The sequence below is a fragment of the Mastacembelus armatus genome, chromosome 18 (assembly GCF_900324485.2).
Source record: "Mastacembelus armatus chromosome 18, fMasArm1.2, whole genome shotgun sequence".
Classification (NCBI taxonomy): Eukaryota; Metazoa; Chordata; class Actinopteri; order Synbranchiformes; family Mastacembelidae; genus Mastacembelus; species Mastacembelus armatus.
Window position 1 is genome coordinate 10,467,565 of NC_046650.1, and position 26,744 is coordinate 10,494,308.

At 39.8% G+C, this 26,744-nt stretch overlaps 4 protein-coding genes and 1 non-coding gene across 7 annotated transcripts in view; 1 reads left to right on the top strand and 4 right to left on the bottom strand.

Moving 5' to 3' along the window:
- Nucleotides 1-13,128, bottom strand: part of intu (inturned planar cell polarity protein) — a 16,269-nt gene extending 3,141 nt beyond the window's left edge. The window contains exons 1-11 of one of the 3 annotated variants that reach the window (XM_026313096.1): nt 11,945-13,128; nt 10,017-10,615; nt 8,535-8,620; nt 5,157-5,372; nt 3,247-3,365; nt 2,744-2,833; nt 2,010-2,087; nt 1,677-1,860; nt 1,272-1,325; nt 1,019-1,081; nt 85-303 (exon numbers count right to left, since the gene is read on the bottom strand). In XM_026313096.1, coding sequence (XP_026168881.1) covers nt 85-303; nt 1,019-1,081; nt 1,272-1,325; nt 1,677-1,860; nt 2,010-2,087; nt 2,744-2,833; nt 3,247-3,365; nt 5,157-5,372; nt 8,535-8,620; nt 10,017-10,615; nt 11,945-12,030 — 1,794 coding nt within the window. In that variant the 5' untranslated portion in view covers nt 12,031-13,128. Of the gene's footprint in view, nt 1-84; nt 304-1,018; nt 1,082-1,271; nt 1,326-1,676; nt 1,861-2,009; nt 2,088-2,743; nt 2,834-3,246; nt 3,366-5,156; nt 5,373-8,534; nt 8,621-10,016; nt 10,616-11,147; nt 11,607-11,944 lie in introns of those variants that run through there. The other 2 variants (XM_026313080.1, XM_026313087.1) reach the window with 2 other exon arrangements.
- Nucleotides 13,129-13,820: 692 nt separating this feature from the next.
- On the bottom strand, nt 13,821-14,036 carry LOC113125788 (small nucleolar RNA U3). Its single transcript, XR_003295202.1, has one exon. It is a non-coding gene; the product is annotated as a small nucleolar RNA U3 (small nucleolar RNA).
- An 860-nt stretch (nt 14,037-14,896) lies between these two features.
- On the top strand, nt 14,897-18,902 carry trmt10b (tRNA methyltransferase 10B). The gene is made up of 8 exons (XM_026292107.2): nt 14,897-15,186; nt 15,345-15,469; nt 15,722-15,839; nt 15,990-16,142; nt 16,465-16,543; nt 16,893-16,960; nt 17,201-17,324; nt 17,405-18,902. The coding sequence occupies exons 1-8, from the start codon at nt 15,079-15,081 to the stop codon at nt 17,539-17,541; spliced, it is 912 nt and encodes a 303-aa protein (XP_026147892.1). The 5' UTR covers nt 14,897-15,078; the 3' UTR covers nt 17,542-18,902.
- A 306-nt stretch (nt 18,903-19,208) lies between these two features.
- LOC113124060 (interleukin-8-like) lies at nt 19,209-20,925 on the bottom strand. The gene is made up of 3 exons (XM_026296528.1): nt 20,771-20,925; nt 19,893-20,028; nt 19,209-19,760 (listed from the first exon to the last, which is right to left on the bottom strand). The coding sequence occupies exons 1-3, from the start codon at nt 20,820-20,822 to the stop codon at nt 19,631-19,633; spliced, it is 318 nt and encodes a 105-aa protein (XP_026152313.1). The 5' UTR covers nt 20,823-20,925; the 3' UTR covers nt 19,209-19,630.
- Nucleotides 20,926-23,961: 3,036 nt separating this feature from the next.
- LOC113125168 (alveolar macrophage chemotactic factor 2-like) lies at nt 23,962-25,686 on the bottom strand. Its single transcript, XM_026298501.1, has 4 exons — nt 25,378-25,686; nt 25,087-25,195; nt 24,901-24,981; nt 23,962-24,463 (listed from the first exon to the last, which is right to left on the bottom strand). The coding sequence occupies exons 1-4, from the start codon at nt 25,436-25,438 to the stop codon at nt 24,391-24,393; spliced, it is 324 nt and encodes a 107-aa protein (XP_026154286.1). The 5' UTR covers nt 25,439-25,686; the 3' UTR covers nt 23,962-24,390.
- Nucleotides 25,687-26,744: the final 1,058 nt, after the last annotated feature.

The window sequence follows — 26,744 nt, forward strand, 5'->3', positions numbered from 1 at the left end:
ATCAACACTTCAGGCATGCTGTTTGTGAAGAGGACTGATGAGACAAATCAAGTCTAATAAGCATCACCAGTTATTTCTCCTTACCAGCCCCACTATGAGGAGGAAGTGTCGTCCCAGTGGCTGGCTGTAGCCGGGTGCTGTGCTGCTGCTATCGTTAGCTCTCTGCTGGGGAAACACCTCCCTCCAGATGACCAGCTGACCCACACGCTGCTCCGACGCCAGCGGCAGCAGGCAGTAGTGCTGGCAGTACAGGCACACGTCCAGCAGATCCTCTTTAGGCAGATGGTTGGCGATCAGGTAGGACTGAGAGGAGGACAGTGTGGAGATGACTCAGGGCCAACAAATTTCAAAGAACATGAATTTGATCGAGCTTAATAAATAGCCAGAATTCTATAAATGTGAAATCCAAAAAGTCAGAGTTTTACCTTTTTGTCACTATGAGTAATCTGACCTGTACTAAGTTCAAAATATTGTGGACTGTGGGTCTGCAATAAAATTATTCATTCATTCAAACATTTTTTCAAAGTTTTCCTAAAGATCCCACCTTATTTCCCCATAAGGTTGTACTTTCTATCATACATACATTTATTTCTATATCAGAAAATTACTTTTTGTTTTTAGATGATTTTTATTTCTCCACATATTATGTACTGACTTTTTTATAATGCAGTAATTTAGCACAAAACCCTGCAAAAACAGGTTAATTACATACTTTTACTTTAGCAAAGGAGGAAACAGTGTACTCCTCATGTCTACCTTCTCATTTTCCTCCTTAGTTAATATTTAACCAGGGTAATTTCTCACACAGTCAGGGAGCAGACTCATCCTATTGTCTTCTGTGAAAAAAGCTAATCTTTTGTATACAGTCACTGTCTCCTGGGTCTGTCAATGCTGCCATTTAAGTCTAGCTGTCTAGACGGTGGAGGAACCATCAGGAGAGGATATAAATATTATTAGGCTGGTGCTGCTGTAACGTGTGTGTGTGTGTGTGTGTGTTTGTTGTGACTGTGACACCCACCTTGTAGAACAAACAAGAGCCAAGAACTACATACAGACGCCTCAGGCCAAAAAAGTCCTCAGACTGTTTAAAAAAAACAAAAAAACAAACAAACAAAAAAAAAAGTTCAGAAGCACAGTCTGTGAAAATCGCAACCATTTATCCACAAAAGGTGGCAAAATTTAAACGCACAGCAGTACAGGAAACCTTAGAGCTTTAGGTTGGTTTTGTTTGCTGTAAAAGTTAATAATGGATATTTTTTTTACAGTCTCACCATTTCTCCAAAATCAGAAGACTCAAAATCAGAGAGAACAGTATCCACCTCTATCTGTGAATAGAAAAAACACAGATACAGTTTTAATAGCCTTAAATATTCGCATGGTCAAAGTATTATTTTACGCCCAATTTAATGGATGTAGTTTTATCTACATTCTTTGCTCCTGCATTGATCCATGATCCTCATGGATGTTGTTAAATTGTAATCTAATTTTTATTTAGCACGTCTGAGTCTCATTTTTGAAATACGACAGTAGAGGGCATCAAGAGTTAGTCTCCAGGCATAACTTAGCAATACAGTATGAGAAAGAATAGCAGTAATTACTGTATTTATTACTGCCTCATGATAACATTAGCTCCTATAATCTTCTCACAGACTCCATGTGCACACAAAGAAATATACCTTGATTTCTGGAGGCAACGTAAGCCATCGGACCGCCGGCAATCCGTCGAGAAAAAGGGTCCCTGAGACGTCGGTGGCAGGAGCCGAGGAGCCGTCCCTCAGGCGAGACGGCTGGATGAGCTGCTGGAAGAAGAGACAGAAGAAATGGTCCAACCTGGGAGCATGGTCCACCTTACAGAAAGCACTGTTGGTGAGAAGTCAAATAATGAGTTACAAAATAACACATGAGTCATTTATAGAACTAGAAAAATGAAAGAAAAAGGAAAAGAGGAGAAGTGAGCAGCATTTTTGATTAAGCATAAAAAACAACAGCCATAAAAAAGACCAACCAACCTGTCTAAAGACCCGTACATCACTTTTAGTGTCCGGACTACGTCTCCCAACACTGTCTGCAGATACAGCAGTGGAACCCTGGAGTGAAAGTGAAACACGTCAAACAGAGACCTCGATAAACCTCAATTCCAGCAGAGTCCTTATCAAATATTTGGATTAATGGCTGGGAGCCATCATGGAAAAACATGTTAGAAACTTTACACATGGGTGTTCCTCAAGAATCAATCCATTATCCTTAGTGCATGAATTAGCTGAGATGATGATGAATTGGGTCAGTCGGGTTTCTGAAAAGGTGGCTAATATGAGTCACTGCAAGAACCATTTTATAAGCACTCGCTCCCTAAGACACAGTATTGCTTGTTTCCCTATTCATCCTGCCAACAAAGGACCAGAAAAAGCACATGTGCAAGTTGAAACTGAGAAAAATAGATGGCTTTTTTCAATTGTTTTTACAGATCTCTCTTTTAAATGTTTCTCTTCTCCAAAAATACCACACCAGGATCAGTGCTCTGAGTTTTGTCCTAAGAATTTGGGATCTGATCTTTTATATCTACCATATGGAATCAACTCCTGCCATGGACTATCAACACAGTGTGTTGGGTGAGTGCCTGTACTTGATCTCTTTGCTGTCGGTTTCTCAGCTGCAGTTCAAATGAAATGTGGTGCAGCTATCTCAACAGTGTAATAATCTGTGTGCAGCGCGTCAGTGTGTGTTTGGTGCCGACTCCCCCTACCTCTCAGCAGGAAGACCAATGACCAGCAGGTTGCTGCTTTCCTTCCAGTAGCCCACATGGACCAGATGTTTCCCGAGCAGCAGAGACGAACTGATGGAGAAAAAAAAAACTGATTAATAACAGAAGGCCAATGTCAAAGGACAAGTGTCAAATAGAACATAAGAGAGGGCAAAGTTAACATGAATGCAATGTAACTCAGACATTTTTAACATCCAGTAGTCCCACCAGTTGCCCAGATGTTTTTCCAGATCACTCTTGTGAAGAACATTTATTGTAAAGTTAGAAATTACGTCTTATTATGATTTTTATATAAAGCACAGCTGTAAAAAGAAGGTTTATTTGCATTTACATCATATCTACCTTGTGTGCCAGTTTGATCTTAAAGACAAATTTTCAGTTTATTTTTCAAAAGCACGGGGTAATCAGAAGTGAAAAATGGATCAACAACAAACAGTACTATGTGTGAAAACGTTTTTTTTTTTTTCTGCACTGCTTTCCCATACCTGATAATCCTCCCTCCTGTGACATTCTCCAACATGTCACACAAAGTGAGGAAGATCCCTCTCACCCCTTTCAGCTGGCTGGATGCTTCAGACACTGGGTACTGGTACAAGATCTCCTCCTGCAGACACAAACACCACCACAGCATAACTTTGGAATATGTAGTTTAAGTATATGTGGTGCAAATTGTACATGCACCAGAGGGACACATCTCTGGTTAGCTAGCCTATCAACAGTAAAATGTCAGATAAAAATGTGAAATATCTGTCGCTGTATTCCGCAGCCACCAAAATGTCTGTTTCCTCTAAATTATAGACAGCAGAGAAGAATGAACAACCGCTGGATGACTGTTCGGTCACCACAATGTGTGCTTTGTTGCAGTTTTAGTGTCGACTCATCTTAACTTGAAATCCACCTTTAAAGAGACAAAAATGTCACTTTAAAGATGGATGTCATTAAAATCTTTAACATGTTCCAGAGTAAAGGAAAGCAAAATCAGAAAATACAGGAAATCGACTAAAGCTTAGGGAACCTTTCATCTGCCCTTTGGGAAACAGCTGCACACAGTTCATTTTTAACTGGTTTTGAACAAATTATATCAGGATTTCTGTATTTATCCCTTGATGTAGTACAAACTCCTATTTCTGCAATCTGAAAATCTGCAGGGAAATGTTGCAGAAAAAACACTTTGCACAACCTGCAGAGAAGAAAAGAAAATGTGCTCTGGGAAGAATCATTCATTGTTGTTATATTAGTATTCCTCCCAGCATGCAGGCAACTTTGAGGGTGGATAAGAGCAAAGCTGCTGAGAGGATCAGAGGATGGATGAGTGGGTGAGGGGATAAAAACCCTCACTGAACTGCCCCTTCCAGCCTTGGCAACCAGAACAAAGACACAACCAACTGCCTATAGAATACATTCACTTTAGGCTCAAACTCATGCACAGAGAGTCTGCTAAAAGTCTGTGAGTGATGAGGAAACCAACCAAACCTTCAGCAAACCCTTCAGCTACAGCTTATCTCCACAGCCAGACACAAAAATTCTCACATCACCAAATCATCACAGCTAAAACTCAAAAATGCCAAAAATGCTCAGCTTCAACAGTTTCTGCTACTCTGCAATCAAAGGAGCCAAAATCACAGTTTAAGTGGTTCTTTCACAGCACTATCATTTAGAAAATCAACCGCAGGCTCGAGGCAACCAGCAGTCTCTATCTCCAGTGCTGTTCATGTCAAGCTCTCACTAGTCGATACACAAAAAAACATAAACCTGCCATTAGTCGTAAACAGGCAAAATGTGATTACGATGTAGAAGATGATGGTCAGCAGATGAGTGTCTTTTTCTTCTTGGAGCAAGACAACAAACTGTCATTAACACTTTAGAGAAGCAAGCTGTTTCACAGCTTACAGGATATAAAACAGGGCCCTGTGCATGGATCCAAATAAATAAGAGAAATATGTTATTTTGTATTTCACCTCCTACACTTCACACAAAAGTTCCTGTCTGGATTCACCCTTGAGAGAATAAAGTTCACAGCATTAAAATAACAGATCATTTACTGACAAGAGCTGTGCTCAGGGCAGAGTCTCAGCTTCTCTCATTTCACTCCCTTTTGGTTCTGTTTCCTGTTAGTAGCACCCGCAGGCGCTGGACGCTGTCCAGAGTAGTAGTCTTCTGAAGGGAAATTTAGCGAACACTTTCCAATCCTAGATTTGGGATTTCCTACATAACTACGGTCACTTTTAACACTCAATTGTCAGGATAAAGCTCCTAAAAGTGAAGATGATTAAATTAATCTGTTCAGTGTTTTAAATGCAATGTCATAAGACTGTCCAGATATTGTTTCATCATTCTCTGTGCTAAAATGTGAATGACCTATAAATGTCTCACCATACATCTTATAGAAACTCACTTCCTCCTGCGGCGTAGCTGAGTCCAGTTTAAGTGACAGGTACATGACAATATGTGGGATGTGTCTTATTGACATCTGGAGCTCTGCCATGTCCTCCCCCCACAGCAGACGCACCAGCTGGCTGACGGGTGGACAGGCTTTCGTCTTGAGGATTGATGAACTTTCTCCGGCACTGCTGCCATCCACCGAAGCCACCGTCTCCAAAGTTAACCTCACCTTGAAGAGGTGGCAAGAAAGGAGAGGGGGAAAAAAGAGAAAATAGTGAAGAGACAGTTTGGAAAATCCTGTAATGGAACAAAATATCAAAAATAAGAGGAAAGGAAGGAGAATAATTTGCCAACCAGTCCTTCTCAGGGGCTCATTCTTTTCTAAAAAACAAAACAAAAAATCTGTGTGTCACAATGGCTCTGCAGGATTATACTTGGCAAGGGATTTTAAAAATGCTTGTGTGTCTGTTTTAGGAAAATTGAGTTGTGTATGTGTGCTGCGCCTCAAAAAGTGAGAAAAACATCAATCACTGCACATTCACTCAGGGAAAAGGCAGAAAAGTGAAAAGCAGGATGGCAATTGTCAGAAGGAAAGTGACACCATAACCGCAGCATAACAAATAGCAGGGATCTGTGTGTGTTTGTCTGAGTGTGTTTGACTAAATTAAAACCAGACCAGTGCGAGCCTGAGAAACAGTGGCAGGACAACAGAGCGCCTATCTTCGTTCATGCAGTATTTTTTTCTCCCTTTCCATACACCGCGCTCTATTTTACATTGTCATTCAGTGCAAGTCACAATGGAAACAGAAACAGAGCTGCATGGAAATCCAACAAGCACGCACACGCATGGAAACACATGCAGTCAAGATGCACTGATGAACACTGTGGCATCTCAGTTAAAACAGCCTCATCATGCAACATTCAAGTATTAAAGTTAGTGAACATGGACTTTATAGTCAACACTGGACCACTGATTTGTATTTAACTTTGTCCAAACTTCAAACCATCTAAATGACTAAGATGAACTTTAACAAACACACTGTGCAAAAATTACCTTAAACATTATTTGATGTTACCCTTATTTCTTATTTGTACATATGAACATACTGAAGGTACATTCAGTGCTTTATACACTGTTCACAGTGTTGATGAAAACACACATCTGATTAAAAGACAGTTCTAACAAAGAAAGGCTTCATTCACAAACATGCCAGGGTGGCATAGCCTTTCACACATTGTGTTGACTCTGGGCTGAAACCTGTCAGCACTAGAGAGGCCGTCTATGGAGCTAAGCTGATATTAATTCAAGTAAATCAGAACCAAGGTCCAGATGTGAGAAAGATCTTAAAGGTTAGCAGTGTAATGAGTGACAAGCTGGGAAAACAAGCAGGGTAGTGGATCTCGAAGACTAGAGTTGGTGACCTCTTTTTGCAAGTGTGTAAAATGTTATTTGTTCTGCCAAAACCACAAAAAAACCAATCATTCCCACAGTGTCCAAACTAAGCCCAGAAAGAGTAGCCAGAAAACCTCAGCGAGACCCTTTCCTGGTTAAATAAAATGATAAGGTAATGTGGGGTGGATCCAGAGGTTAGGGCTCATCATTGAACACTTCAAATTCAAATCAGCACTGGTGCCTCTTACAGCATTTTGGTTTTTTATGTAACTCTCATGCAAAGGCAGACAATAGGGCTTATGAGTTTTCTCTCCATAAAAAGGCTCAAATGCACAAAGAATAGTGGAAGCTCTGCAGGGATTTAACCTCAAACCACCACAGACCTTTCATATCCACTTATGAGTTTTAACCACTCCATCTACAATGAACATGTCCCAACTTCATTTTGGTGTTTACTCAAAACACAGAATGCGAAACATGCCATTCACTGAACGCTGCATGACCACTTACATTGTTTTACACATAGTTTTTGGATGGGGACTTTGGGTCAGCAACTAACCTAAGAAATCCAGTATATATGTAGAAAAAAAACAACAAAAAAGATGTTGTGGTCATTACAATGTAAGGGCTGTATTCTTCTCAAGTGCAGACCATATGATGCCTACCAGATATGTTAAAGAAAAAAAGGTCATATTCCCTGGTCCAAAATGTTCAAACTGTATTTTTCTAATCCAACAATCACTCTCCAAGGCCTGTCAGCACTAACCACAGGCCACCCGCCTCTCCAGCAGGCGCCTACATCTGGGCTCCCAGCCAGTTTAGCCAATTTCAGGGGTATTATTAAAGAAGAGCAGAGCAGTGGTGGAACACCATGTGATTAACCTTTCAATCGGTGACTCAGGCCTGAGTGTGAGGCAAAAATTGTAAAACTGACTTAAAGATACTGTATCTTCAATTCAGACATGAAAACAGGGTAGAAAACTTTCAAACCTCTAAATTTGGGAAATCACTGGGCGAAGAGGCTGAATGGGCTAACTGCGGCACTTTCTCTCATCATAAATAATAAGGATGTGGTTAGACTGGAGTGTGCTCTTACTGGGATTCCAGTCTGCTGATGTCAGTCATTTAGTTCTCGCTCATAGACGGACACACACAAACATACACACACGCACATGTAGTATCCACGTTTGGCCAGGGTTAGTACAGGGCACGTCGGACTGGCGATAATACTAATATTTGTTCCTTCAACTGTAATGAGTACTGTCTAGGTCCATAGAAAAAAATACCCTGCATCTCACACACACATAAGCCCATTTTCACACAAAACAATTATTCTGTCACAAATATAGCTCTATTTCAAGTTTTTTGAGAGTCATCGCGGTGACTGAGGAAACTTGTACTTTTCCAAAAAAATCTCCCTCGCTCTTTCTCTACAATATAATTTAGTTTCCGACTTCATCTTCTAATCAGCTGAGCTTTCAATCCCACAGCAGCTTCCTGGGGCGCCGAAAAAAAGTCACACCGCAGTCCTGTCTATCCGTCGTGTTCACCATCAACCCTGTGCACACTCTGTCATTTACAAATTCCTACTTTTGATGGGCTGCTCTTTGGTGGAAAAGCATGGTTGAGGCAGAGACTATGGATTTTTAGCTACTGATCAAAGGATCATTTCTCAGTAATTGAGGGGTTTCTAATGTTAAATGACACTGGCACATTTTAGCAGCTTTGAAGAACCAGTTAGTTTCAAAGTCATTTAATGTCTGTATTTACTGTCCAATGTGCCTGACCTAAATTCTACCTCACAGATGTGGAAAGTTACACAAAACAATCACACTGTGGGCTAACAACATAGTGGGATTTAAAACGCTATATAGCCTTTTTTAATATATGACAGTTAAGATCATAGAAGTGGTTGACGTTATTTATCTAACAACAACAACAAGCTGCTCAGTGCATTTAGGGATTTATTTGTTTTGTGGTAGATTAACACTCACTAACCTGTGTTGGACCTGGGATGCAGGACAGAACCCTCTCGATGTTTTCCGAGGTCACGTCCACATCGTCCACAGCGACAAGCACATCCCCTGAACATAGCAAAATATCAGTAGCAGGCATGGGTCATATGGTGAGTGCATTATAATGACAACAATGCATATTATTCAGAGATGCCTGATTCTGACTGATTTGTAATTCAGCTGTATTTTTATAACATCTGACCTGTGGTTGTTCAGCTTATTTGGTCAAAACGCTAATTGCAGTAATTTGATCCACTGTGTTAATGTTGTGCTTTTGATCTGTGCACCGGCCTGTAGCAAACCTAGTAAACAGCTTCACCTGCCTGTGTGCAGGGAGGCACCAACATCTCAGTAACAGAGCTATTTCAGGTATTTAGCCACTCTAATTGTTTAAGCATGTAGCTGTGCCGCATAAAAGCTTCTCTAAACAGTAACTCATGTGGATAGTCATTTGTGGTAAAGCACCACTGGCATTCCTCTGTGTCTGCTAGTAAAAGCTGCCCAGTGATTAGCCTAGATAGAAGAAATCACTTCAGAGATGTCGACCTTTCAAACAGACAGATTATCATTTCTACAGCGCCAGGCCTGCCTTTACACTTTCATTCACGCTACAAAAAAATGTGCTGAATCTGGTCGCTGCTCAGATTCGGCCATAAGCAGCAGCTATTAAGCATCCTGCCCACAGAGATAAATACTAAAATTACATAATGATTTGCATTACTTTGTAGTTGGATTCAATGCACTGAATGAGCATATGCAGAATATAAAAAACTAATACAGGCTTAATCTGAAAACCAGAGCTAGTTCTTGAAGTATATCCCTTCAGAATAATAACAAACCTATTTAGTTACCTTCACAAATCATGGTTAGTCTGCTTTATGTTGCATGTTACACTCATTACTTAGGCTTTCGGCCTCATTTTTCTCTGTGTGTGTGTGTGTGTGTGTGTGTGTGTGTGTGTGTGTGTGGAACTAAGACTGTGTTGTAATAATTGCAGTCCGTGCTTTGGCAGTGCATTTGTGCGGTGTGGAAATGAATGAGTCAGTGCTGGTTCATGACTGTGATGACTGTTATTGAAATCATAACCGGTGCATGGCTGCATTTTCCCTGCCCTGAGAGTAATAGTTTCTTTTTTCAAAAGATCAGTCACAAACTACTATTTTTATCCCAATAAAATTTTCCTTTAGAGTTCAAGCTTCTCAGATACACCCCATCATCCAACCAGGAAATTTTTTTAACATAGGATATCCCTTGAGTCCTCCTGCACACTAAAGGATATAGACCATCCCTCATTAAAAACGAGAAGCTTTTGCTCATACCCTTAAACTTCCCACCATCTTCATGTGCCTATTCCAAACTGAATATAAAATAATTACCACTGATATAAAAGAAAATGAAATTCTTACAATCATTTGCAGTTTTGCAGAAGGAATAAAACAGCTAACTGTTGAAATTTTGATCTTACCAATAAGGATTTGGCCACACTTGATGGCTGGGCTGTTGGGTATTAATCCATGAATAGTGAGTCTCTCCTCCTGTCTTGCAGAGTTTCCTTGCCCTCTGTTCCAGCAGGGGTGATGCACCACCCCCAGCAGAGCCTCCAACAGCCCTCCGCTGCCAGAGAGCGGTGTTGAGGAACCTCCAAGACGTTTAGGGTTGAGGTAGACACACACTTCCTTCAGCTGCTGCTGCTGAACCATGACACCCTGCCTCTGACCTGGCTGGTTCTTCAGGATGGATGCGGGTGGAGATAAAGTTGAGCTGTCTTTACCCCCATCCTTCCCTCCTCCTCGGCGCTGAGATGGTCGGCGTTTTCTCCTCAGGATCCTGGCTAACCTCTTAAGTGTAGTCTCACCTTTTGTCCTTAAACCAGATTGCTGCTTCTTGTTTTGCTCTGTGATGATCTCTGCCTCCTTTTCGCTAAAGCGAACATGATTAGTGGACACTCCTTGACTGGCACTGTTAGCTTGGGCCAGTGCCACCTCCTCTTCACCTTCACTCAGCTCCAGGTAGAAAAGTTCACCGTTCTTCTGAATGTCATCCAGCCATTCTGGCTCCAAGTCACTGAGAGACAAGAAACAGGGCATGGAAAAAATATAAAATTACTCCTATTTACACAGTCACAACACTCATGCCAACAAAATTACTTTTTTTTAAACAATTCTAATATTGTAGTATAGAAAGAGAAAGGTAAACTCAAAGGCTAATAATATATGTACAAATCATTATCACATGACTGCCCAAAAGGCTGGGAGTGAACGCCAAATATATATATATATTTTTTTGGTCTCTCTCCTTTTAAAGAAACTGCTGTGGGCAGATTTTACATCCATACAATTATTTATGAAGGTTTACCTCCCAAATTGAAAACACTCCCCAGGGCTATGAAAAGCACAAGGGGAGGAGAGATGGAAACTGTGGTCACTGCCTTCTCAAGCACTTCTCGTAGAAACCACCAGTCTTTAGTCTACCTGTGTAAATAAGTAAACTAGGGCAGCTCCAAGTGTTTGTGTGTCAGGTTTTCTTGTTCCATCTTAAGCAGCTTTAGGGAACTCATATTATTATCACAATTTCGGTTTGTTTGTTCGTTTCTTACTCAATTTTCTTACTCTGAGCAGTCGGAGCTCCTGAAACTCGACGTGGATTCACAGTCACTCCCTTTCTCGTCTTTGATACCATCTTTTCCCGTCGGGCGCCTATAAAGAGTTTTCCCCGCACACTGACGAGCATTTGCGGTTTCCATCTGATTGCACAGCGTTTATTTTCTTCACAAACTGCGTCTTTTAAGCGCGTAACGTTTGAGAGAACGGACGATGATGTTCCCTCGCCATGTTGCTAGCAATGACGAGCTCTCGGGGCGCCGTCATGTGACTGGCATTGTGCTCTCTGATTGGTGGACCGCGTAGTTGCCCCTGACAACGCCGAAGCTTTCTTAGCAGTTTGTTAAATAATGCAGCAAATTAATTTAATATTTAAAAACCTTTGTTTTATAGCTACAAAACTTAATATTCAATTTAACACTACAGAATAAACACTGCCAATGTGCTACGTTATTTTTTATGCCACACAGTGAAAACTCTAAACGCATTTATACAAAAAAAATAATACGGTAATCGTTTATTTTTAACTGTATGAGAACCATCTTCCCACTGCAGCAACAATACTGCATTTAAAAATGAAACCACTATGTATTTTTACTCTATTTTAAATTAACACATTGGTACTTTTATTTTGTTGACCCGTCTCTACCTTCTTGCAAACTGTATAATGGTTTTTTTTTTTTCCTCAAGAAAAACACGCACAGATCAATAAAAAAGCACACAACTTTAGGTTTTGTGCAAGTTGCGTTCAGATCCGTGCGGCAGACTGAAATAATGTAGAGTCTATACTGACCTGTAAAGGAGAACACTGCGAATAGAGTCGAAATCCTCCAAGTTTTTAGAGAATGAGCCTCCATCGATAGAAATGTTAAACATCATTTGTGTTTCATGTTTTCGTCGGGACAAAGCCGCGTTGACTTATGAAATGTCCACTTTATGAAGCTACAATACAAAACCCTTTGACTCCAGGACATCTAAAAGAAAAGTCTGGCACATAAATGAATTCCTTTCCTCTGCCCTGCATGAAGTTTCTGACCGCATGGACTCCACCGTGAAGGCTGAACTGCGGCTCCAAGACCAGAACCAATCCTCCTCCAGTTTCTCACGTCAATCACGGACACGGTTCAACACCACCGCTATTCAAAGGCAGAAGAAAAGCTACTGGTTTGAGCGTTTCTCCAGGCCGGCAGAGCGGAATCTCTCCCAGCGGTATTCTTGGCAGGTGGAGTGAAAACCCGCCTACTCGGGGGCTACCAACAAAAAAAGCAGTCAAGCCTATTTGTACTTTCATAAAAACAGCGTAGTGTTAGAGCCCCCGTGTCCCTGGCAATAATCCCCACATAGAAATCAAACACTATATTCTCAGTGATGGACACATGCTCAAGACATTTACCTTAGAAATAAAATTTACGAGATTATAGATTTATGTGGCGATTTGGGAAAACAATGCCAGAGCATCTAAAATCATATCATGCAAGCTGACGAATTACTCAGGTGGTCGGGTGAATATTGTAGGGAAATTATTTGAGTGGTATTAAAATCACACAAAAACATTCAACAAAGCGACAGTACGTTCAAAATCAAAAGCTTTAAGCAGAGTAAAAGTTCACTCAGAGATGAATGTTAATAAGCGGGGGCCAATGAACTGTACAAACAGTGTTGGAGTATTCAGAAGTACAAATACCCGAGTATAATTGTAATATTTCAGGCAAACAGCTACAAGTAAATTAATCAGGACACGCTGCATAGATATGCATGTGTTAACTACCGTATTCTCCGGACTATAGGTCGCACCGTAATATCAGTCGCAAACACGGGCTTGTTGAACAGAAAAAAACAAAAACATGTGGCTTCGGTGCGAGAGTTGCATTTCTAATTATCGTCGACATCAGGGTGGGGGGAGATGAAGAAGCGTCTCCTATTCCTCCTCTCTCAGGTTGTCTGAATGCTGACACTAAACTTTGTTTCAGCTGCAGATTTTATTACCTCTACTTCGAAGTCTGCAGTACAGCTCTTAGTTTGGGGAGGCTTTTTTGTGTTACACTAGGAGGTAGAGTTTAGTGTGAACATAACCATTTCTAATTTTAGGACAGTGCGGTATTATCTTCAATTGAGCCAAGAGTATAATCTGACACTAGTGACTCTTCGACAAAATCACTGTACATTAACTTATAAGTCGCTGGAAAAGCAAAAAAAAAAGCGCCGCTCATACCCCTGAAAAATACTTCAGTTTTTAACTTGAATTAAAGTTTGCATTCATAAAATTTCACTCTGGAAACTTTTGGCATAAGACACTTTCAATAAAAAGAATTCAAATATTGCAACAATCTGCAGGTTATACAGCAGCATCTAGCTAGGTAATGAAACAAAACACTACCTGTCTTCTTTTTTTTAATTTGTTGTAAAACACAGCATATTAACTTTAGCACAACAATCCTCCACACTTCCGGTACCACTGAACTAATTCCCAAAACACATAACACACACCTCCTAAATTAGTCCCAACACACAATGAACAGTTTACCATTACCACACCAACACTGAGAACAAGTAAGACATTAATTACAAGCCACTTTCTTTTTACCCATAATCCCTCTGTCGTTGACCACTACGTTATTTCTCAATACCATCATCTAATCGCATTAATTTGTTTTCAACAGATCAGCACTACCACTCTGATCATACTCTTCCCCTCATTATCCCCAAAGGAGACAGTGAACGGTCATCAAAAACAGAGAGCATATGAATGAATCAAGTCTCCCTGTCCGCTTCGCGCTCAGGGAAAAGTATCACTAACTCTTCATCGTGGTTAGCGAGACCATACACTTTAGAAACACATTCCTCAAGTCAGTGACTATAGAAATGATCCCTGAAAGTATAGTCTTAACGTTTACACCGCTCCTGCCATACTACTAGTATGACGACCCCGCGCTTCACTCTCACGGTGTCCGCCACTGTACTAATGACTATCGCTGTTTTACGACACATGTTTACACAACCAACAACTCACGGCTGCTTTAACGGAGAAATCTTCTACTAATTGTAAACTAGAATATAAAATCTGTCACCCATTTCAAACACCCACAATCCTCTCTGGCATGCGTGTCGCTGCTCTCCTTCTCTCATTGGTTGCTCTTGTTTTTTAGAGCCGATACTGAAAACAGTTCTCTGAACATAAACTACGATGACTGTGTTAAATATGTAATAAAGTGAGATACACGTTATCAGATAAATAATGGCACTGAGGAGAAGATAAAATAAGTTAGGGTTGTGAAAAGCGAGCTTAATGTGCGCCCATTTTTGGCTTCCGACTACAAACGAGATAACTAGTTCCTGTGTATAACCGTGGCATGAATTCAGAAGTATTTAAAAACGTTTTTGTTTTAAGAGCCAATGTCTTTCACATGGCATATAGAAGACCGAGTAATGTAACGTTACAACTAATAATCTTAAATAAATCTGTATGAAGAGTAACAGCAGTAATTTAATGTGTCTATTGGTATTTTTCACGTGTTTCACTCTATCAGGCTCAACACCGCTCTCTTTGGGCCTATTAGTGAAAAAGTAAAGTATCCAATTAGATTCAGGGATTTAAGTTTGTGTTTTGTTACTATTTGAAAAATAAAGCAAACATAAAATACAAATTAAGCCATTCATGACGGTCGGAAAAGAAAAGATAAATTATGTTTCTTTACGGAACCCTAAATCCGCCCCCTCCACTGTGTTTAGGATGACGTCACGTACATGCGCCACACAATCATTGGAAGCGACTCATGCTACAAGGCATGTACAGTATTTTTCATTTTCCCCCTATAAACCTCTCACTTGTTGTATAAGCACTTAGATTCACGACGATATACAAACAGGACCTTTCATCTGGTACAAGATCAGGCTTTCTTTGAATTTACTAAAAACCTGAGGACTGAAATGGCACATGTTCCTGAGCAGCTGAGTGGAGTTTCAGAGCTCATGGATCTGCTCCACATAGACCTGGAGACTGAGGACAAGCCTGGGAGAGAAGATGCGCTGTATTCAGTAAGACTGTTTACTAATAATCCTGCATTTAAAACCAGAACTGTTTCAGAACCGATTCAGTTCCCTGAATGATTTGCCAACAAATACTAATTTCTCTGTAACATCTGTGAGCCTTTTGAGATTTTTGCAGTGCTGATGGCTTTTTGTTGAATAAACAGAGGAATGTGCAGAGGAAGCAGCGACACTGGGAGAGGCAGGTTGCTGCGAAGAAGAGCAAGAGGAAAGAAGAGAAACAGAGAAGGAAGCTCAGTCGCAGGCAGGAGTCAGGTAAAGATTTATCAAGGTAACAAAAACACACATTTTGTTATTTTATGTTGACTGAAAGTAAAAGTTTCTTCTACAACCCCAATTCCAAAAAAGTTGGGACACTGTAAAATCTACGTAAAAACAGAATGCAATGAGAAAATATACCATTTTAAGAAATGTTTACTGTGTTGCTGCCATCAATTTCAAAATTATTTTATTCTTTTCTGTCCCAACCTTTTTGGAAATATGGTTGGATGATCTATTCTGTGTTTTTTTTCCATACTGACAGTCCTCAGGTTACTAAACGGGTCTTGAAGGCGATCACCAAAGAGCGTTTAGCTGAGGCCCAGTCCACAGGGCTCAGACTCTGTGTTGACCTCAGTATGACAGACTCTATGTCTGACAAGGTTGGTCTCAAAACTGTGATTTATCTGAAAACCAACCAACTGGTTTTGCATCAAGTACTGGTTCAACAGTTGTACTTTTTTTCCCCAAGGTAGAAATGTTTCCCTGTCTGTCCTCATTCACTTATCTTCAACTCAACTTGCCTCATTCAGGAGATAAGTCGGCTCGCTGGCCAGTTACGAAGGCTGTACGGGTCCAACAGGAAGGCAGCTCGACCGTTCCACTTGTTACTGACGGATCTGAGACGGGACAGTCGTGTCTACAGGGAGTGCATACGAATGAACGACGGCTTCCTCAACTACATGGTGAGTATTGTGGGTCACATCCTTAAATCAGCAGTAAACTGTAGCGGCTTGTGCTTCAATCAGGCACCAGGTAACAGGGCTCTGGGCATGTGAAGCATAAGGTACACAGCTGTGTCAAATATACATGTGCATCAATAAATACCTTTATTTCTTGAACTTCCAAGAACATCTGTGCCATAAACATCAGTCAGTCATCCATTAGTTACAAGACAGTCACACATTTCTGTTTGCTCAGTAGTTTCACTCATGTCGGCGGGCAAGAAAGAGTTTGAATATTTGGCAACAGACTAAAATATATTTTGAACTTCTTTGTTTATTTCAGATGGACATAACGGAGGAAAGTTGTCTGGACCTGTTTCCAGCAGAAGCTCTAGTCTATCTCTCACCAGATGCTGAAGAAGGTTTGAAGAACTTGGGTTAATTGTACTTATGATATCGGTTATTTCAGTGCAGGGTTGCTGCATTTCAGTGAGGGGGGATTTTTCAGATACCGTCTATATTGACTTGTTTTAGTTGAAATGCATGTTTTACCCAGCAGAGGGAGCTACATTCATGAAATCACTGCTATTGTTACTAACACTACTAACACTGACACATTTTCTGTATAGCAATTTACTAAATCCTATTTTAAAATGAAATCTGTTTTCCACATATTAGATATGCATACATATTTCCATTTTAAATGTTATTGCCCGTTTCATTGTATTGAATATTATTTTTTATTTATTTATTTATTTTTTTATAATTCAGTTTTAGAAACAGTGGACGCTGACAAGGTGTATGTCCTTGGTGGTCTTGTGGACGAAAGCATCCAGAAGGTATTATATACAAGGCAGAGTATAGCTGCACCACACAGGCATCATAAATGGCCAACTTCAGCAGCTAATTCAATATGACTGAAGTAGAAGTTAGAAGTTTTTAAATTAGTGTATGATTAATATTTTTCTGTTCAAGCCAAATAAAGTTCAGGAACTCTGATATTTGATGCAGTAAGTTGAGAATGTTCACACATGATGTTTTATATTGAATTTTTTATTTTTACCCGCTTTGCTTTGCAGAAGTTGAGCTTCTCCAGGGCCAGAGAGCTGAGTGTGCACATGGCGAGGCTGCCCATAGATGAGCACATGGTGAAGAAAAATAACGCCAAGAATTTCCACTCAAAGATCCTAGCTGTTAATCAAGGTGAGCGCTCACTTTCATCTGCAAGACAGTTAAAGGTCTTCTGTTATTTTTTCATTAACGAAGTCCCTCTGTGTCTGCAGTGTTTGACATCTTGGTGACTTTCTGTGACACGGGCAGCTGGACAGAAGCTCTGCAGACATGGTTCCCCCAGGGGAAGGGTTATGTTGTTACAACAGATGACTCTACATCGCTTCCTGCAACACAGACATTGGATTAATGGCCTCATTTCATTTATGGTTATGTTTTTGAAAAATTCAGAACCTTCTCAGGAGACTTTTTTTCTTGCCTTCAAGAACAATGAATGTCATCACCTAAAACTATTATTTTTATTGGCAGCTATGTATACATATATATATATGTATATTTTTTGTTGTTGTTTTTTTTTTTTTACCAGAGTAGACACATGACTAAGGTTTTGTGCACTGGAACATCATTTATCTTTGTCACTGACATAAATAAAATGACAAAGCCATAATTAGAATGGGAAATATCTATGTGCCTTTCTGCAATGTTGTTATTATGTCTACTGTTTTAATTCAGTTTTTATTTAGAAAACGTTAACTCAAATCTAACCTAGTTATTATATTTAATGACACATAATACACATTGGTTGACATTTCTGCTGTCACGCATATTTAGCAAGGCTCATTCCAGAAAAGGTGTTTTGCAACTGTAACTGGAAAAAGGCCAATGCATTCAAGTGTGTCACTAACAAGTCTGTTTGACAACTGAAAATGCTTAAACTCCAGTAGCTGATTACACAATTGTCCAACCATTTTTTTCTCCTCTTATATAGAGCTGACATGAAGCAACAACAAGCAACTGCTGACCTATCTTTAAAGGATCAATCTATTTCATCACTACAAGTGTCGAACATCTGCCAAAAGTTACCTCATCCTGGTCTGTAATCCTGTTTTTAGTGGTCGGGCCCGGAATTAGGCTTTCACTCAATAAATGGACACATATCAAATATCTCCTTCAGATTTCTACATTTAAAGCATGTGGTTTTTATGCAGTTTAAGCATAAAACAACCTGCCTGCTGATATGAATAAGTAAATAGACAATAACAATAGACAACAGTAAAGTTTTGTTAATGTGTGTCTATTTACATTATATGTTTCAATTGCAAACTTTTTAATTGGTGTCTATGATGCAAATCAATTCCAACACCTGGGTAAACCTGGGATTAGGAGTATCAGCGATCCTTTGCTCTAAATCCATTCAGGATTTAGATGTGGTCAATGTTTTGCATGGAAATTTGCATGGCCCATCTCCAAAGGGCAGGAATGTAAACACATTTGGTTTGGCTGATCCTAATCTGCTTGTCTGTTCTATTCACACCCCCCTCACTTACCAGGATCCAAGAAAGTTCTCAGGTCATATATTTTCTGTGCTTCACAACACAAAGGCTTTGTTACAGAATATTTTAACTGGTGTAGAGCCTTCAGCCAAGCAGATTGCAAAAATTCACTGGAATCAGGGGCAATTTACTGCCAAATCCTGCAACTGCATAAACAGTTCTCATTGTACTATCAAAGTGGGTGATCTGATTTATATTAAAGTACACCCCCCTGAGTGTCCCCAGAGTGTACACTCCTAATCCTGTTCTTAAATGTACTTTGTATTTGATTATTTTTTGTGTTTCTCATAATCAAATCTGTATTTTCCTCTGGATTTCTCTGTGGAGACAAAGTTAAAGCTTACAGTTGTTTGAGATTCTCTGCTCAACACCAATAGCACAACAGGGCTTTACAGTGCTGTGAATACGTATTTGTCCCCTTTCTGATTTTTTATTTTATTTCTGCAAATTTGTTACAAAAAAAAAAAATAAGGAAGCATTTTACAGCACTAAACATCCAGACAGCTGTAAAACTGAACGCATGAAACGATAAACTTTACTTTTTAATCATATATTTGTGTTGAAACACATGATCGCTTGCATTAACAAGTATAACATACAAACAGTTTTCATGCTACATATAACATCTTTTCATTTCAGCTCGTGCATAGTGTCCGAACACTTTGGCTGCTTCTATCAATGACACGGTAACCTGCTTTTTCATATGACACAAGTAACAATATAAATCCAAATCAGTCTTACTCAAAACTGTGTATATAATCTTTGGTAAGACACACAGAAGCTAAAAATGAAACTTAACAGCAGAAACCATATAGAAAGAAAGAATAGAAATAGGTTAGAGTTACACAAACTTGGTTAAATATTGTCATTAGTTGTTTAAAGTTAAGCAGTGTGGCTCATAGTTGCATTACTGTCAGAAGGTTCAACTGCAGCATACTTTATCATTTATGCTTGGTTCTTTGCTAATGGTCCCCCCTGTGGATTCAGCTGTCGCTCAAGAACAAAGTGGATGAGCTTCTTCACCCAGGCGGACTGAGGATTCAGACAGACCTTCTCCCCGCTCATTAGTCCAGCACTGGTTTAAAAAAAAGAACTAACATTAGAGCTGGAAATGAGACGTTAATGTCAACTGTGCCAAAGACTGTGTCATTTTCATAAGATTTTTCAGTGAGTAATCTGTGATCCCTCGTGTGATGAGTTAACTTACATGACTTCTGTTTCCGGACAGTGAGGCCCTTGAGGGACGAGCTTGATGCTCCTCAGACTGTCTGGAGGGATGATCCTCGACTCCACCTGCAGGCACCGACAGTGCGTGTTGTAGTCCCTGCTGATCGGTGGCATACCTGTGATCAACAGACAGTCAGATTACAGATTTTTCCCATCTTAACCAGACAGACCTAACACTCTGGGTTCTCTTTCTTGGTACAAATACTCTAAAGCTGAACCCCAACAGAGAAGATTTGGTTGGTTTTTCTTGAAAGATCAGAACATGCAAATATTCTCAAAGTGAATTTTGTAAATTTTGCAGTTATAAAAAAAATGACTGTAGCTGTGGAGCCCTGCTAATCCCAATACCAGTATTGTGTTATCATGATGTTGCAAGCGGAGTCACATGGCTAATCAAGTTCAGTTCTCTAGTTCTGTGGTTTTTGTCACATCACATCCCCTGGTGTTGTGACAGTTTTTCACTTTCCTTTCTTCACTTCCAGCTATCTTCCTGTTGTGCACAACTTCTGTGAAATTTTGGATCATTTCTGCTGACTCCCTATAAATTGATTTTTCTCTATGTTTAGCAGCGTTTTAACCCACTTGGATGCCATCACCTTTCAGCACAACTTAAGCTATGAGTGTCCTAATTCCACAAACTACACAAATCACAAATTTGCCAAAATACATTAGAAATGAGAAATCACTGTTTCATGATCTAAATTGTAAAAATAATGTTCTATTAAATTGTTAATTACATGTTAATTACAGCAGGGAAATGTAATAAATAGAACTTTAATTTTCTATTTGCTTGTAATCTAATTCTATTCCAGTTTGATAAATTGGTTTTCCATCCCACACTGCAGCTATGTCTCTTACCGTTAATGAGGACGAGCAGGGTCCCAAGCACAAGCAGGATGCAGAGCTTCATCTTCTTTAGATAGCTGTTTGTTAATCTCTCCAACTCAGTCAGATGTACAGCTGTTGTGACTGCTTTACATATCTCTGCACTCTGGTATTTATACAAGCAGTGATCATGTGCTCTTTATCTTATGAACTTAAATGTGGGACATTTAAAAAAAAAACCACAAAATCCAGGTTTGTATATACTTGTGTTTATGCTGGTTTCACTTTTGGTGCACTCACATGTGCAGCAGAAGACAGTCATGAGACAGTCAGTTCAGGGATCGACCGGAGGCCCTGGTGAGGTTGGTGAAACGGCACGTTCACGGTGTGCGGTAAAAATGACTCACACAGATGCAGCTTGTCTGTCTAGACGGTGAACAAACACCATCAGGTATCTTCTGTTTGTCACAGCTTTGCAGTGATGAACAGCTCTGTGGTCCCCCCTCTCAGTCTGAAAGAGGAAAATAATAAAACAAATGAGCAGACACATTTCTGTAAACAAGCAGTTCTACTTGTGGCTACAGTGCATATGACTGTTAGTGTTGGTGGTGGTGGTAGGTTTTTTTCTAGGGGGGATATGCATTCATTACAATAGAGTTACTCTATTGTAATGAAGTGAAATAGTTCTCAGGGTTTTCCTCTTCACCATTTTCATTACTGAAAGCTCAGTTTATCCACACAATATAAGAATTATTTGATGATATTGGTCAACATTGACTTTTTGAAAGTAGAAGCCAGTGAGTGACGCACGGGACTGACAATAATCTGAATAATCTAATCTGAGCTTCCCTCAGTTTCATAATAACTGAAAACAACATTGGTCTGAATTCAATTGTTCGATCAGCACGGCACCTGTTGCTTTTGAGATGGGACATAAAAGCTAAACAAACAAACAGACAGAAAGAAACCACATTTACTTTGGCACATTTTCATGTCACATTTTCCAATAATCAAGTGCTTTTTGAGAAATATTCCTCTCTTGTGATTGAGAGCATGTGTCTTTAGCAGACGTGCAGCTCATAAATGTGGTCTAAGGGTGGGTCATGCAAAGCATTAATGCCACATGACTAAGAAAAGAAATTATGTATTGCAGTATGACTTGGCAAAATTGTGATAGACTATTTTGAAAACCGATATTGAGATTTTCTTTAATTATTTACATAAATATAACAATAAAAATAAATGTTTTGTCAGAATATTTGGACACATCCACAAGGTTATTGTACAGTGGGTACGGAAAAGTATTCAGACCCCTTTAAATTTTTCACTCTTTGCGTCATTGCAGCCATTTGCCAAAATCAAAAAAGTTCATTTTATTTCTCATTAATGTACACTCAGCACCCCATCTTGACAGAAAAAAACAGAAATGTAGAAATTTTTGCAAATTTATTAAAAAAGAAAAACTGAAATATCACATGGTCATAAGTATTCAGACCCTGTGCAGTGACACTCATATTTAACTCACATGCTGTCCATTTCTTCTGATCCTCCTTGAGATGGTTCTGCTCCTTCATTGGAGTCCAGCTGTGTTTAATTAAACTGATTGGACTTGATTAGGAAAGGCACACACCTGTCTATATAAGACCTTACAGCTCACAGTGCATGTCAGAGCAAATGAGAATCATGAGGTCGAAGGAACTGCCCAAGGAGCTCAGAGATAGAATTGTGGCAAGGCACAGATCTGGCCAAGGTTACAAAAGAATTTCTGCAGCACTCAAGGTTCCTAAGAGCACAGTGGCCTCCATAATCCTCAAATGGAAAAAGTTTGGGACGACCAGAACTCTTCCTAGACCTGGCCGTCCAGCCAAACTGAGCAATCGTGGGAGAAGAGCCTTGGTGAGAGAGGTAAAGAAGAACCCAAAGATCACTGTGGCTGAGCTCCAGAGATGCAGTAGGGAGATGGGAGAAAGTTCCACAAAGTCAACTATCACTGCAGCCCTCCACCAGTCGGGGCTTTATGGCAGAGTGGCCCGACGGAAGCCTCTCCTCAGTGCAAGACACATGAAAGCCCGCATAGAGTTTGCCAAAAAACACATGAAGGACTCCCAGACTATGAGAAATAAGATTCTCTGGTCTGATGAGACCAAGACTGAACTTTTTGGCGTTAATTCTAAGCGGTATGTGTGGAGAAAACCAGGCACTGCTCATCACCTGCCCAATACAATCCCTACAGTGAAACATGGTGGTGGGAGCATCATGTTGTGGGGGTGTTTTTCAGCTGCAGGGACAGGACGACTGGTTGCAATTGAAGGAAAGATGAATGCGGCCAAGTACAGAGATATCCTGGAAGAAAACCTCTTCCAGAGTGCTCAGGACCTCAGACTGGGCCGAAGGTTCACCTTTCAACAGGACAATGACCCTAAGCACACAGCTAAAATAACAAAGGAGTGGCTTCGGAACAACTCTGTGACCGTTCTTGACTGGCCCAGCCAGAGCCCTGACCTAAACCCAATTGAGCATCTCTGGAGAGACCTGAAAATGGCTGTCCACCAACGTTCACCATCCAACCTGACAGAACTGGAGAGGATCTGCAAGGAAGAATGGCAGAGGATCCCCAAATCCAGGTGTGAAAAACTTGTTGCATCATTCCCAAGAAGACTCATGGCTGTACTAGCTCAAAAGGGTGCTTCTACTCAATACTGAGCACAGGGTCTGAATACTTATGACCATGTGATATTTCAGTTTTTCTTTTTTAATAAATTTGCAAAAATTTCTACATTTCTGTTTTTTTCTGTCAAGATGGGGTGCTGAGTGTACATTAATGAGAAATAAAATGAACTTTTTTGATTTTGGCAAATGGCTGCAATGACACAAAGAGTGAAAAATTTAAAGGGGTCTGAATACTTTCCGTACCCACTGTATGTCTCTCATCTATTTATTCTTAGTTTATTTGTTTTATACTTGGTTTCCTTTGCCAACAATATCGGATTATACCTTACTGTAATTCTTTCTCCCTGCCTATGTTGTAAAAGAAGTGCAAAAAACAACTTTGGGGTGGGAGGTAGGGTTTGGAGTTCCTTAATAATAAGCACAGTGTATTGTAACACATCGGCAGCGCTGCCTGATGTGTAATACATCCTTATATTGAGACTTATGGGTGGCACTGTGTGTGTATGTTTCCCAAATTAAAATGAAAATAAAGAGTTAAAAAAAAAAAATTGTTTTATAACCACTCGATTTATTATTCATTGACAGTCGCGTGGAAAAGGTCAGTTTTGTAGGTTTTCTCAGTCTTAAAAAAATAAACATGCGATATATAAAATGACTTACACCCGCATAAATACACACATATGGAAAAGAATAATAAAGATTACACAAATAATGCAAATGGATCATCAGTTTTAAAACCAGTTCACAACGTCTTCACAGAACTTTTACAGATGTTGTTTAACACATGTTCTTCATGCAAATAGTTTTAGCAGTCACAGTATCGACAAATGCATCTTCCAAAAAAGGAGAAACTTCTTTTTCATTTCACAGATACAAAGCAGAGACAAGCAGATAGCTCCTTAATGTGATTCATCTTATAAACTGATTCTACATCATACATTAAAAACAACCAGTGTTTATGTATGATGTTCACATTATTGTGGCTACATTGTGGCCAGCGTTGCGGCTGGCTGTGGGCTGGCAGTCTTCATCTTTCCAGCACGTAGCGCCCGCTGTCTGTGGGAAAAAAATGTTTATGTTTATTTATCATTAACTTGTAGAAACATTTGGTAGATAATATAAAATTAGGGAAAAGCCTGAAAAAGCAGCTTACTTTAAATCATCCTAAGACCATTTGCGATTCAATGCAGTTCAACAACTGCCTGTTAGAAATCTTTTATTTTCCTTTTGTCACTGCTGCTGCTACTCAAGCAGCTGCAAAACTACACAAATGATCTGTTCCTTCCTCTTTCGTGCACACTGACAGTAACTAGGCTTGAACATAGCATCACTCTGAGGCCAGAGTGTGAGTGCACTGCTTGCATAAACACTGGAAATTACCTAAGCTATTGTATTTCATTGTGCAAGCTGTCTCTCATCTTACTGCATAAATATTAGATCATGACAATGACAAATGGAAGCTCAGCATGTAAATTGCTTGTTTCTGGACTTACATTTGTATTGTTTGCAAGACTGCTTGGGTGAATTTTCCCTTCGGGTCAAGACACCTTAAGCTCTTGTCTTTTAGTACAGCACTGGAGGAGAAAGAAAGACTTCATGTTAAACGACACTGCAAAATACTGGCACACTTAAACACTGAAAGAAATATACTATTTGTTAGTGAGAGTGCAGGTACTTACATGACTTCTTGACTGCTGCAGTATGGTCGAGGATTATACACCTTCACATCAGCAATGAGGGAGGGCTGTACACTCTTACTCATTTTTACACATTGGCAACTCTTAATAGCTGGAAAAATCAAAGAGACAGTGATAATATTTATAGACACAGTTTAACCGCTCATGTGGTTACCAGAAGTTGAAAACAGAGAGGGAGATGTTTTTATGATAATTTAGCTCATTTCATGGCACATCAAGTCTGAAAAATAGCAAAGAGGCTTTCCACGGTCCAATGACTTAGCACACACTTACTTGCTGAAGAGCAAAGGCCCATACAGACCAGGAGAATCATGCACTGCACTGCAACGTTCATCTTCGTTTTGAAGCGTAGATATTAGTGAATGATCTTCAGTGAGGATCTGTTGTGTCCCAGGATCTTCTGATTTTCCAAATGACAGAGTTCGTATTGCAGTGGCTTCCTCTGCTTAGATCTGAGAAATATATTTTTTTAAAATACTCTTTTCTTAGTCTCCCTCACTGCAAACTCCATGCCATCCCATTCTGCACCTCCTTTTATACACACACAATGTAGGGAGGTAGTGGGGTCCGGGCCAAGGACTCTTTCCTAAGAAGTGGTTAAAAAAATAATACTCCTGTCTTCCCACACTTTTACTCTCATAGAGCCACCCCTCTTTCTCAGAATTCATTCTATCTCCATTTTCACTTCCTTTAAAGGGCTTCCAGTGGGTTGAGGAATGTGTCCTTCATGTTGGGGCACATTAGCTCTGAATTGTAATTGTAGGTAATAATGAATTCTTTTGTGGTGTACTTTGTGTATCTGCTCAGCATCTCATTACCTGTACATCTCAGTTTGTTTACAATTTGTAAATTGTTATCAAAAATCGGTGAACTTGCACTCGTTGTATTGTGCTGAGCCACTGAGTTGGATAAAAGCAGCATGCATAATCATTGACATCTGTCTAACCTGGAAATATGGAGCACATGGACGTCCACAGTTGTGCTGGAGCTTTGGTCACTAAGAGCCAGTCCAGCTAAAGAGGACTGTGGGAAAGCTTTTTTAAAATTCATACATTTTCTTTGCATTATGTCACTTTGGGTCACTTCACCTTAACAGCAAACTCATTTGACAAGGGAAACTATTAATGCTTCCTTTTTTTTTTCTATTTACTTTTTAATGCCCCAACCTCAGGTCGATCACGTGTGTTTGAAAAGCATGCTTCAACAAATCGAAGAACTCGTGAGATTTATTTGTTATATTTTACACCTTACGTGTGTTGTAATAATGCGTTCAGAGACAACATAATAATGATGTACCACTCTTCACCTACATTGTACATAAAGCAGTGGCCGCATGAGTAAACCAGAATTCCCCGCCTATTCCTGTTCTGTCGTCATTCTCGTGTCTAGTAAAATGTCAACTAGCTGACGCAAACACCAGCCCATAGCTACCACATTCCTTTGAACAGTGTGTCAGTTCCTAGGAGCAGTATCACTGACCCTGAGGTTACAATTATCTACACAAAGTGATAAGACACTTTCTCGTTCCCATGTATTAGTGAGTGGCAATATAATGCTACTTCTGCTAAGACTGTTTTATTCATTTATATTTTGACTAAAACCAAAAGCAGCACAAACATCTGCTGTTTACTATTTTTGCA

Bases quoted from the DNA above. Each gene is read 5' to 3' on its own strand.
- trmt10b (XM_026292107.2), top strand. From the start codon at position 15,079: ATGGCACATGTTCCTGAGCAGCTGAGTGGAGTTTCAGAGCTCATGGAT. The intron at 15,470-15,721 runs GTAACAAAAACA...CCATACTGACAG, and splicing joins TCAGGTAAAGATTTATCAAG to TCCTCAGGTTACTAAACGGG. The intron at 17,325-17,404 runs GTGAGCGCTCAC...CTGTGTCTGCAG, and splicing joins GATCCTAGCTGTTAATCAAG to TGTTTGACATCTTGGTGACT.
- LOC113124060 (XM_026296528.1), bottom strand. From the start codon at position 20,822: ATGAAGCTCTGCATCCTGCTTGTGCTTGGGACCCTGCTCGTCCTCATT. The intron at 20,029-20,770 runs GTAAGAGACATA...TGTTGATCACAG, and splicing joins CCTGCTCGTCCTCATTAACG to GTATGCCACCGATCAGCAGG. The intron at 19,761-19,892 runs GTAAGTTAACTC...TTTTTAAACCAG, and splicing joins TGTCCGGAAACAGAAGTCAT to TGCTGGACTAATGAGCGGGG.
- LOC113125168 (XM_026298501.1), bottom strand. From the start codon at position 25,438: ATGAACGTTGCAGTGCAGTGCATGATTCTCCTGGTCTGTATGGGCCTT. The intron at 24,982-25,086 runs GTAAGTACCTGC...TTTCTCCTCCAG, and splicing joins TGCAGCAGTCAAGAAGTCAT to TGCTGTACTAAAAGACAAGA. The intron at 24,464-24,900 runs GTAAGTCCAGAA...TTTTTCCCACAG, and splicing joins GTCTTGCAAACAATACAAAT to ACAGCGGGCGCTACGTGCTG.